Here is a 12,617-nt window from a genome sequence, read left to right as displayed (position 1 = left end):
AATTTTATGAATAAATTTTATGAGATAAAGAAATTTTTTTGTTAAATCTCATTTTAAAATTTCTTTTGAAAATTACCTTAGTTTTTTTTTTTTTAAAGCAATTATGTTATTCATGAGGAAGCTAGCATAAATGGGAGAAACTGAACTCGATACATTCTTGCCCTGAGTGACTACTGATTTGAAAGTAACAGAACGTGGCACATACTGAGGTAGATTTACTTTCTGGAACATTTTATTTTTATGAAGCTTTCTTATATTTTTAAAACATTCTTTGTTTTTTAATATTGGGGAAAAAAGATTTGCATTAAAATTATAGTTTACTACTTTTTCTCCTTATGGATTAGCAGTACTTTTGAAAAGAAAAAGTAAATGAAGAAAATTTATATGAATAGTTTTCCTGTGTTGTGTTTTTTGACACGTCCAGAGCTCAAGGAAAGCGGCTTGGTGACTTCCTCTGAAGGTGATTCTTTCAGGGACCCAAATAAGTAATAGTTGCAACATACTAGCACATAGAAGGAACTTTGTGTTCATTTTTAAAATTTTTTATTGAATTTATTGAGGTGACATTGGGTAATCATATAGGTTTCAGGTGTCCAGTTTTATATCATCTGTATGCTGTACTGTGTGTTCACCACCCTAAGTCAAGCCTCTTCCATCTCCGTTATCCCCCTTGACCCTCTTCTTTCTCCCCGCCCCTCCCCTCTGATAACAACAGTGCTGTTGAAATTTGCGTTTAGGTCTCAAAACCTATCGAGGGAAAATAATAAAGCAGGGGATCTTTTTCTCCAATGCAAAGGTGATGAGTACATGCTCTGATAACGTAGGAGGAAGGTCTTCCTTGATAACCCTTGTGGTTCCTGCTACAGGGGTGACTTCAGTGAACCTTTCTTCATGCCATTGTGTGCGAGTAGTACAGAGTCCATCCGTGTGTTTCCACTGAATAAGGGCGCTAGAACACAGGCGAACACTCAGAATGTGTACTGAACAGAGCAGATACAGAATTTAATGCTCTTGGACTCTAAAAAAATGACTTAACAGTATTCTCTTTCTAGAGAGAGCTCCTTGAGCAATTGTCACTCCTCACTTTTTGTTTATATAGAGAGCATTTTTAAAAAGGAAATGTTTTGGGGTTTTTTATTACTGTATTTGCCTTTAGCTACAGCAGCTGGTAGGAAAGGCATATTCTCTCTCTCTAAAGCGAGCAAAAATTTTTTGTAATTCTCATTCTTTTTTTTTATGTTTTCAAATTAAAGGAAAAATCAGTTTGCCCTGAATATATTTATTTCCTTATATTCAGATTTTAAATTTGTGGAAAGTTTACTAATAGCTCCAGTCTTTCCAGTTACCAGATGAATTTGTAGAACATTTTAATTTTAATAGGAACTAGCTTTTGATTGGAATTACTTTGATTTTAGATCTAAGATTCATAGTTGGGAAATTGAAAAGTACCCTAATTTCAAGACAATGTAGTGGAAATTAGTTTTATTTATAATTTTTTTTAAAAAAATTAGGAAATAAACATTATATTATGTTGATTATTTTAAATAATAGCTTTTAAACAAAATTTTAAAAGATGGTTTTGGTGCCCTCATATTTATATAATCTACCTTTCTAGATTCTGGGTCACAATTACCTCTACTTCTATTTGAAACCTTCTTCCTCAGAAATTGAAATTTTTAGAGCCACTACTGTTGTTAGCACTGAAACATTTTTCTTCTCGCTTGTTACCTTTTTGGGGGCAGTGTGAGGGAGGAGCCTGTTCTTTCAAATGCGATTGAAGAAATAACCAAGTTCCAGCGTTCATTGGGCCTATGATACATAGACCTGCAGTGAGATGGTGGTTGTCACTGGGCCTGGCCTAGGTCCCCAGGGTGCTTGACTTGGACAAATAAAAATGTGTTTGCAGATCTTTCCTTTTAAATTCTGTGTAATCAGTCCATTTGTTTCGATTCTTTGCAATTCACAATAAGCTTCTAAGTCCTAGAAAAGATTTAAAGTGTCCATAGATTGAGCAACAATCCATTTCTCACTTGATTAATTCTAGGCAAATATTATGGGCAAAATCACTGACAAAATAATTTCTAATTCAGTAGAACTTATTTCAAACATGATTTTAAAATTTCACCACAGCCCAAATGTTTTGACCAGTACGCAGGCTTTGTTTTAAAGTTATATTTCATAAAGTGGGGAGGAGAATGAATGAAAGGGGAAGTGAATGAGGAATGTTCTCTAGTAAAATTAAGTTGCAAAAGCTGTGTATATGTATCCTTTTCTTGTGGAGTCTAATGTATGTTTATTAGTGTCTGAGAAGTCAAAAAGAGGCTGGATAAACCTGATGTTTGTTATTTACATGTTTATGTTTGTTACAACTATGTTTAAATAACACTGGAACACTCATATGAGATACTTGAACAAACTTAAACCACCTAGTTAAGGTTTAATTGCATTTCTGTGATTGACCTTCTATGTAAGGGACCTTTGATAGGGGCTGTTGTTTCAAAACAGTGGTTCTCAGTCCTGGCTGCACATTGGAACCACCTGGGAAGCTATAAAGTTTATTGATACCTGGGAAGGGGGAGTGAGGGGTTCCACCCCATGGAATTGTGATTTAATTTTTCTGCGGATACTGCCTGGAGGAGCTCGGATTTTAAAAGTGCATTAAGCTGTAAACCCTGGGCTGCAGTTTCTCCCCTCCCACCCCACTCCCTACTGTAAAAGGAAAGCACGTGGTGCCCCTGCTGGGCTCGCTCTGGCTTCTTGAGTGAGGCCCTGAGCTTTGTTAGAAGGTTTCTGACTTTTGAAACCTAAAATCCCAAGAAAAAGTTTAATAATTTTATTCACTAGATAATAAGAGCAGGTGTTTTAGGCAAAGGTTCTTTTATGTTACATGGCTTTGGGTGATAGAGACTAGATTCTGTATGACAGCAGTTCTGTGACTTTCAGTGAAAATACATGTTAAAATTGTAAGAAAAATTTTATCTGTAGTTGCCTGAATATCAGCCAGCCAGTGTTCCAGAATACAGTCTTAAATCTGAAAGTGAGCAATACAGGGCCTGAACTCCAGAAATAGCTGACCCAAAAGAACATCAGATCTAGCCCTCGGGCGCTTACAAAGTTATTAACATACACGTTTTGACAGTTTCCTTTCTGGTTTCTTCGGTTCACAGAAAATTAGAAGGGAAATGAGTTGGAGAAAATGTAGAGACAAAGTGATATTAATGAATGAAGCTGGAGATTTCAAAAAAGATCAAATACTTCTGTGTTTAAAAGTGCAGAAAACATTTGAAAATGTCAGAATTGCTAAAGTAATATCTGACATTCTGTTAAGCACCTTCCCTTCATTTCCTTTAGAAATGCTCTCCCCACCCCCACTGAGACGTCATCTAATAAAAATCTGTAGAGTTTTTTAATGAGGTATGTGTTACACAGTCAAATTTAATTCCTCTGGATAAAAGACAAACAAGACGTGGCCCTTGCCCTCTTTCAGTAAGTACGTATTAGACTTTCACTGGACTTTGTCCTTTTTCCTTCAGTTTCATTGCTGCCCAAAGAGATGAGCTTTGACATCCACGGTTAGTTTGCATTGGCTGTGTTGCAAAGTATTTGCCATGGCATCGCATAGAAATTGTAGGTCTAAAATAAGCGGCTTTTTAAAAAGTGACCTGTTTTCTGCCTCTTTATGATAGCATGCACGTTCATGATAAATTTCCATTTATAATGGTTACTTTAGGTGGGGTTAAAGTATAGCAGAGCAGGTAGATTCTAGAGTCAGATAAACCTAAGATCACTGTGACCTCTGGTCTGGCAGCTTGCTTATCTTTCTGTCTCTTTATCTCCCATTTATTGAACTTGTTGGGGTGACAGTGGTTAACAAAAATGTACCGGCCTCAGGTGCACAGTTCACAGCACGTTATCTGCACACTATGCTATGTGTTCACCCCACCAAGTCAAGTCTCCGCCCACCATCCTTTATCCCTCCCCCACACTTTCCTGTTCCTCTCCCAACCCTGGCAGCCATGACGCTGTTGTTTGTCCGTCCCTGGCAGTCATGATGGTGTTGTTTGTCCGTCCCTGGCAGTCATGACGCTGTTGTTTGTCCGTCCCTGGCAGCCATGACGCTGTTGTTTGTCCGTCCCTGGCAGTCATGACACTGTTGTCCGTCTGTCCCTGGAAGTCATGACACTGTTGTCCATCTGTCCCTGGCAGTCATGATACTGTTGTCCATCCGTGTCCATGAGGGTTTTTCTTTTTTTTTTTCCTTAATCCTTTTACCACTACCTGCAGCCAGCCCCAGAGCCCCCCAACACACAGCTGTCAGCCTGCTCTCTGTGAGTCTGTCTCTTTTGCTTGTTAGTTCATGTTGTTCATTAGATTCTATGTATGAGTGAATCATGATACCTGTTCCCTGACTGGCTTATTTCACTTAGCATAATGCTGTCCAGGTGCATCAATCCTTCTGCATCTTGGTTTCCTCCACTGTAAGGATAATAGCACTTAACTTTTGGTGTTATGATGAGATTAACTGACCTAATGTAAGTTCAGAAAAATGGTAGTTGCTGTTTCCTATGTAACAGTTACAGTAATTGTGCACCTGCTGGGTGCTAGTTCTTACCACAGCTCCTTTCTCTTCTGACAGTATTCTCTGGGAGTATATTACCTTACCCAGTATATTTGTTTTGGGTGTCTGAAGTGTTCAATTTTCTCCAAATTTAGCTGCAACATTTAAAAAATCTGACGTAGCATGTAAAACTGTGAACTTCTGGTTTCTCTTAAATGGAAGAGCTTGGCAGCCCTGGCTGCCGGCTGCCGGCTGCCGGCGGGGCTGCGCCTCCTGGAGAGGGAGGGCGCCTGTCCTGGCCACAGTCCTCACGTGGCCCATGCATTTATGTCACTGCCAGGCCCACAGACATGGGAGGCCTCCCTCTGTTCCGCTCTTTGCCTCTGGAAAGCCTGGCTTTTAAGAAGTATCCTCCAAGAGGCAAGTGTAGTGACATCGAGCCCCTTGGACAGCCCAGGTGTGAACTCTCAGGCTTCTCTCCTTATGGATTTGGAGTGGGGCCTTGTCAGTGACCTAATGGCTAAATTAGGACTTCTTTTTAGCTTTGTCAGTATCTGAATTCTGTCATACAGAATGACTTTATTGCTAAAGCAATTTCTTCTAAAATGCAGAAGGTAGAACCTTTTCCCTTTATACTTGTGGATGGTGATAGATGAAAATAGCTCTGTGAACTTGCTCAAGTGCAGAAATTATATTTAGCTTCTGCAACAAGAGTCTGTAAAACTATGTGAGAGGGAAAAGGTTTGCTAGAGTCATACTTCAGCCCTTTACCAGTGTTCTTTGCAGTTGCTACGCCCAGGGCAGCATTTCCTTTTTGATTTTCCATTGACAGATGTTAAGAATGTTTGAATTTGTTACCCTGAACATTAATTAAAATCAGTTGTAGGGGTAGCCAGAGTGTTGCTATTTGTAGAACTGACAGTGGGTGGAGGAGTCCAAAGTGTCTTCCTGACCTGTAGTAAAACAAGCTTATTAGAGTTTGAACACCATAATTACTGCTCAGTACCCAGCAAATAGTAGGCAGTCAGCTTTTGTTGAGTGAAGAAAGATATGAAGAAACGTATGCTATGGGTGAACAAATGAACAAACTGGCCCATGGCCTGTTTTTTGGGGTTTTTTTTTGTTTTTATAGAGACAGAGTCAGAGAGAAGGATAGTCAGGGACAGACAGACAGGAACAGAGAGAGATGAGAAGCATCAATCATCAGTTTTTCATTGTGACACCTTAGCTGTTCATTGATTGCTTTCTCATATGTGCCTTGACCGTGGGGCTTCAGCAGACCGAGTAACCCCTTGCTCGAGCCAGTGACCTTGGGTCCAAGCTGGTGAGCTTTTTGCTCAAGCCAGATGAGCCCGCGCTCAAGCTGGCAACCTCTGGGTCTTGAACCTGGGTCTTCCGCATCCCAGTCTGATGCTCTATCCACTGCGCCACCACCTGGTCAGGCCCATGGCCTGTTTTGTACAGCCTGGGAACTAAGAATAGTTTTTTTACATTTGTAAAGGATAATCAAAGAATATTCAAAGATAATATTCAAAGAATGTGTGATAGCCCTTGTGGCCCACAAAACCTAAAATGTTTATTACCTTACTATTTTACTTGATAGAAAAAGTTCACCAACCCCTGCTTTAGAAATTGGAGATGCTAACTCCTCTCTCCTTTTCATTTACACCATGTTATATGTGCTATATATATAATCCCTGTAGATGGTGATACTTTTGTTACTTGTTCATTAGTGCAGAGCAATTGCCAGACACACAAAGGCGTTTAATAAGGAAAGAAATTGCTGGTATGAGTATTTTTACAAATCCAGACTGACTTTGTGTTTACAAGTCTTTAAGAACTGCTTTGAACTGTCATTGAGTCTATATACCACATGATGTCAACAAGCTTTAGCACTGGAAGAGAACATCAAAATTCTCTTGTCCAGCCATTCATGAATCAAGTATGGAGAGGAATAAAGGACTTCTCAAAATGAAATCACGTTTTAGAAGCAATGCCTTTCCCTAACTGCCTTATTTGATGAATAGGGGACAGTGAAATCTTACCTCGGGCAGGTTATTAACCTTCTCTGTGTCTGCATCTGCTGTGGTTATGATAATAGTGCCTACCTCGTGAGGCTGTCAAGAGGAAAAAATGACTTTATATTTGTAAAGCAATTAAAACAGTGCTGAAACTAATATATAAGAACTATGTTAGTGTTTGTAAAATAAAGAAGGCTGTGGCTAATGAATAATGGTCAGTTTTATTAATAGGTATAGAAGTGTGAGTCCTCATTCCCAGGGTTAATTATGGCTGTTAAAATGTATCACTGTGCAAACAGTGCTTCTGGTCCTTAATAAACTGCTACAGGTGGTATTTTGGTACTTGACACCTAGTCTCCCTGATAATAAGTACTCCCTGCCCCTTTGTTGTTTATTCAGATATGAGATTTTAATGTCTGAATTATTCAGTTCCTGTAGATCGTCAAGTAATTTATTCATACTTTAAAATCAGTTTTAATAGTGAATTCTCATAATACCCTTTCAGTCTTCCCATTTAAAGTTAACTGCGATATTAGAACTGGAGTTATTAACCTTTGGCATATTTTCTGATCTCCAAGAAAACAGGACTGTTTGGTAGTTGTAAGGCCAGCAGCCACTGCCATCGTGGCCATGCACATGCAGGTTCCCACTGAATTCGGGCAGATGGTAAAGAAACAGTGGAGCCAAAAAGTGGTGGGCCATTTCTTTATTCAAGTCTCACACTGGCCGACGAGCAAACACACAGGGAAAACACTTCCCTCTTCATTCAGTCAGAGCTCACAAAGCCCTAACACATTCTCTGGTTCTACAACCAGGAGGATCTTCTTTGATTCTCCTAGATTCTCCGAGAATCAAAGGCCCCGCCAGTCTTAGGGAAGCTCTCAAAGCCCCTCAGCTCTGGTTCCCCATCTGCACACCTTCTCTTTCCCTGCCAACATGGCTTCATGGCTTCTCCTTCAGCACTCTGCATTCTCTCCTCTCTCACTCTGCAAACATGGCTTCTTTCTGCCTCTTCTCCTTCTTCTCTCTCTTTTCAAAACTTTCTGGTGTGAAAACCTCTCCTCCAGCAAACATTAACAAAAACAATGGCCCCTCCCAAGCAGGAAGGTAATTTGCAATTTCACAGACCACATATACTTGGCATTGCCTAGCCCCCAATGCAAACTATAAGCGAGCAAACATAAGAATATTTTACAAACTTATTTGACCAACAGTACAAATGAAGCAAATCTGTTATTTTAATTAGGATTCTGAAATCTTGAATTGAGATTGGTGACTTAGAAATAAAATCTCGACTAAGAGACATGGACAGGAGTGTGGTGGTTGGGGGGGGGAAGGAGGGGGAGGAGGAGGGATACAAAGAAAACTGGATAGAGGGTGACGGAGGAAGATCTCTCTTTGGGTAATGGGTATGCAACAGAACTAAATGACAAGATAACCTGGAAATGTTTTCTTTGAATATATGTACCCTGATTTATTGATGTCACCCCATTAAAATAAAAATTTATTTATAAAAAAAAAAATCTCCATGTTACTTTACCAAGTATCCAAGGACTACTCCTCTTACTATGTTGGCATTTAAGTGGGATGCTTTTATTTGAAAACTTAAACTTCACTTGAATTTTGTTTTAGGCTAACGTTATTTTTTTATAGTTTGCAGTGTTGATGTGGGTATTTACCTATGTTGGTGCCTTGTTCAATGGTCTGACACTACTGATTTTGGGTAAGTCTACTAAAGCATTGGAATGAAAAATTATGTGCAAGGAGCTTAGAGATTTATTGGAGAATATTCTCATAGTAGGAAAAATAGAGAAGGTATGTTTGAGCTTGTAATTTCTTTAATTGCTGATACTGTTAATTGAAATGCTATTTTAGTTCCTGAAGAGTGCTCCAGCTAACAGTGATAAACCAGAACAAGGGTGGCCTTATCTGATGGTACACTTGTAAATCTACCTAGCCCACCTATATCTTTATAGTCTGTGTGGCATAATTAGAAGCCAGGAATGGCTCTTGCATCCATCCTCCCTCAGTTAACTCATTGCTCTGGAGAGGCTCTATTTGTATCCAGGAAAGCCCGTGTATTATTCATTCATTAGGAACACAGCTTAGCAGTGTTGCCAGTTTGATGGCTTTTCAGTGTTTGTTCCCTAAATCATACCAGTTTACTTTAAAGGTTCTATATTTTCTTTTTCAGCTCTGATTTCACTCTTCAGTGTTCCTGTTATTTATGAACGACATCAGGTAATTTCTTAATTGCAGATTTCAGAATACAGAGGTCACTTTATTATGTGGAACTTAGAAATGTAACAGTGCCAGTTTCCAAAGTCTAATAAAAGTGAGAAACACGGTTGTTCACACCTTTAATTTGTTGGGTCATTGTAATGGTTAATCCGATTCTTTAGGTAACTTTCTAATAAATCCTTCATACTTCTCTTTCAGGCGCAGATAGATCATTATCTAGGGCTTGCAAATAAGAATGTCAAAGATGCTATGGCTAAGTAAGTATTTAAAATCTGCAACTTTTTTTTTTTACTAAGAATGCAGTGTAGTAGACTGAGAACAGTGCAGTCTTTTCATTCATAATTCAGCCATAGAGACTACAGCAAACCTCACACCTAAAGTGTGATATAATTGCTAAAAGATTTTTTTTCTAATTTATTTCTATGTGTATTTAAGGCTTTGTTTAAAACTAATTCATGAAGCCAACGTAGCAAAATTACAGCTTGAAAGCCTTAGAATTTCATTTCTTGTACACGAGTACTATACAAGTTGTTCTTAAAGGATAGTATTTTAAGGAGAAAACAAAATACTTAAAATTTTTACATTGACATCCCCCCTCACCTTTTTTATTTGTAGGATCCAAGCAAAAATTCCTGGATTGAAGCGCAAAGCTGAATGAAAAAAAGTCTGAAATAATTCACAGTAGGAATTTATCTATAAAGGGGATATTCATTGATTACATGGGGGAGGGTCAGGGAGGACATTGCAGTTTCACAGATCTTTATTTTTAGCAATGCAGTGTCTAAGGAAAAGTCACCTGTCTTGACTGCCATGTGTTCATCATCTTAAGTATTGTAAGCTGCTATGTATGGATTTAAATTGTAATCATACTTGTTTTTCCTATGTGAGGCACTGGTGAATAAAAAAAGATCTGAGAAAGCTGTATATTATACTTTGTTGCAGGTAGTCTTGCTGTATTGTGGGGATTGCAGAGAAAGTGGAGTTGAAAAAAATAACCCTTTTCACAGTTTGTGCACTGTGTATGGTCTGTGTAGACTGATGCAGTTTCTGAAATGAAATGTTTAGACGAGATCATACCACTAACGCAGGAATGAACAAGCTTGCCTTTCTGGTATGTTATAGGTGTATTGTGAATTTTACTGTTATATTAATTGCCAATATAAGTAAATATAGATTATATATATATATCTATATATAGTGTTTTACTATGCTTAGACCTTTACCTTCCAGATTCCCCACAGTGCTTGATATTTCTGGGTCATTGGTTATACATGTGTAGTTTCAAATACATAAGCAGAAAAAAATATATTTGTAAGAGCACTACCATCTGTTTTCCACATGAAATGATGCCATGCACATAGAACTCACCATATGAACTTCATCGCACAGACTTACCGTAGTTAATTTCATCACAAACTCTGAATCTATGGACTGAATCTAATGCTTCCAAAAACGTTGTTTGCAAATATCAAACATTGTTATGCAAGAAGTTATAAAATGAAGATTTATACAATTGTGGTTTAAGCTGTACTGAACTAAATCTGTGGAATGCATTGTGAACTGTAAAAGCGAAGTATCAATAAAGCTTATAGACTTAAAAGATGTTTGGTATTTTCGTTTCATGAAACTGCAGCAGATTAAAAGTCCACACAAAGGGGTATAGACTTTGCTTCAACCAGTGTGGTTTTTAGGAAGGTGTTCAGTTAATGGTGCAACTGTGTTTACTTTGAAAACAAAAGAAATGTTTTTACATATTCAAATTTATTTGACACATACCAAAATGTCTTTAAATTATGTATTTTTATAGTTTGATAATTGAAAATAAATTCATGCACCAATATTTTAACATAGAATACAGTGCAGGATTTATGAACATACATAAAACCATAACATATAAATGTTTACTAGTAAGATTTAAGAAGTTTTCTTGACACACAGACACTATTGCTCTTTAAATATAGTTGTACATATCCTCACTGCTCAGTTTATTGTTCTTCCACATGATTATTTCAATGCAAGAGGCAACCAGTATGAAAGGTCAGTGGTACAATATAGGCAGACGTGGTCATCACTCAGCATCACCAGTCACATGGTTACAGAAAACAATTAGGACTGCATGGGGACTCTAACTGTGGCCCAACAACCTATCAGTGGATTAATGTAAGGCATTAATATAAGTTGGCATATAAAAATAGCTTAATGATCTAATCCATTTAGAATGCTGAAGCACTTCTGTGGTACATGTTAATCTGTTTAATTGAAAATGCTTCATTTCACCTTTTCGCTAAACTGACAACTGCAACTAGCCAGTAACTCAAGATCCAAAATTTCAGTTCACTGGAAGGACTTGTGGGTATGCATGTGCTCAGTCACAGTCCCTACCTTAAGTGTGTGCCGTCAGCCCCTCCCGCCCGTGGGCGGCCAGGTGTAAGGTCGGACAGAGGTGGTTTGAGCTATCTTCTAGGTAGCATTGTCCAAGTCATATTTGGTTATCCAACCAACTCTGAGAACTCTTAAGGTTATTGTGTTTTATAATCTTGATTTATCAAGTATTGCTTGGGCTTAAGAATTTGTTCTGTAGAGATTTTTTTTGTTTTTAATCTGGACGACCTATATACATAGTTCAGAAGCAAATCAGTGATGTCAGGTCAGCCCAACTCTGGAGTGACCAGTGAGCCTCAGGTCACTTCATTTATTACCTTTTAGATTTAACAAGAAAAATCAGCTCAACCTCCTGGAAACAGGTGAGCTTTTATTTATTTTGCTTTCTGTTTTAGAGTAGAGGTTTGTTTTTATTTGAATTCTGTTTTGGATTTTGTGGGTTTGGCATGGAACATAATAAAAACTCATTCTACTTCCTCCCTCCTGAATTTTCCTTTGTTGCTCACCTTCCTGTAGCCACTATTTCCCAAGCAGGTAGCTGGTGTCCTTCCTTTGAGAAGCCTTAAACACGTGACATGGGTGACAGACCAGGGTTTGTTAAGGGTCCTGTAGCCCTCCTCAGTTTTGAAGTTTTAGCACCATATGTAGAAAGGAGATAATTTGTGGGAGGTGAGATAGCAGCCCACACAACTGGAAACTTTCAAAGGCACTTAACGGATATAAAACTCTGCAAACGAAATGTTAAAAAATTAAGTTTCTTAACTTGTTTATACATGGCTCATTTGGTTTTGAAAGCTAAATGTGGAGAACAGAGGCTATCGATAGTTCTAGAATTTCGGTGCATCTAACTTAAGCTGTCTTGTTCAACTTATTTGTAAAAATGAAAATTTTAAAGTATATAGAAACAATAGCAAAACATCTTTTGTAAAAGTTTTGATGCAAATTAAAAGCTACATATTGGTTAGGGTAACTGAGGCTTTAAATTTTGTCAGTGGGCTACATTATCAGATAGGATTTTTTTTTTTTTTGTCAGTGTTAGTACATCCGGTCTTTTGTCTTAGGAACAGAAGCAAACAGTCTTAACGTTTTAGAACTGACCTTCCTTCTTGGCATCACAGTTTTGGAGCTTCCCGAGCGTGGGGGCAGTCTTACCACTTCACGAGCACAGGCACTTGCGCGGCCTGCAGCGCTGAGGCCTCCCCAGCGGCCTGGGCGAGGAGGTGCCTTCACTGCCTCTGCAGTTGCTGGGTGGGAGTGGCAGCAGCAAGAAAGAGGGTCCTGGCATTCACAGGCAGCGCCACACAAATACACTGAAAGTGCAGATTGGACAGTCACTTTACAGGGCTGAACATCATTGATAAAGTGACAAAAACAATCTTACCAAGTGCTTCAGAGTAGGGCTCAAGTGATGATGT

At 38.5% G+C, this 12,617-nt stretch overlaps 2 protein-coding genes across 6 annotated transcripts in view; one reads left to right on the top strand and one right to left on the bottom strand.

Moving 5' to 3' along the window:
* The window catches only part of RTN4 (reticulon 4), an 84,888-nt gene extending 74,468 nt beyond the window's left edge, over window positions 1-10,420 (top strand). For all 3 annotated transcript variants that reach the window (XM_066267141.1, XM_066267142.1, XM_066267143.1), the window contains 4 exons: window positions 8,233-8,302; window positions 8,774-8,820; window positions 9,019-9,077; window positions 9,436-10,420. In XM_066267141.1, coding sequence (XP_066123238.1) covers window positions 8,233-8,302; window positions 8,774-8,820; window positions 9,019-9,077; window positions 9,436-9,478 — 219 coding nt within the window. In that variant the 3' untranslated portion in view covers window positions 9,479-10,420. The remainder of the gene's footprint in view (window positions 1-8,232; window positions 8,303-8,773; window positions 8,821-9,018; window positions 9,078-9,435) is intronic.
* Window positions 10,421-10,632: 212 nt separating this feature from the next.
* EML6 (EMAP like 6) overlaps window positions 10,633-12,617 on the bottom strand; it is a 283,824-nt gene continuing 281,839 nt past the window's right edge. For all 3 annotated transcript variants that reach the window (XM_066267137.1, XM_066267140.1, XM_066267139.1), the window contains exon 43: window positions 10,633-12,512. In XM_066267137.1, the coding sequence (XP_066123234.1) occupies window positions 12,488-12,512 (25 nt within the window). In that variant the 3' untranslated portion in view covers window positions 10,633-12,487. The remainder of the gene's footprint in view (window positions 12,513-12,617) is intronic.

The sequence above is a fragment of the Saccopteryx bilineata genome, chromosome 3 (genome assembly GCF_036850765.1).
Source record: "Saccopteryx bilineata isolate mSacBil1 chromosome 3, mSacBil1_pri_phased_curated, whole genome shotgun sequence".
Classification (NCBI taxonomy): Eukaryota; Metazoa; Chordata; class Mammalia; order Chiroptera; family Emballonuridae; genus Saccopteryx; species Saccopteryx bilineata.
This window is presented reverse-complemented; position numbering and strand designations above follow the sequence as displayed.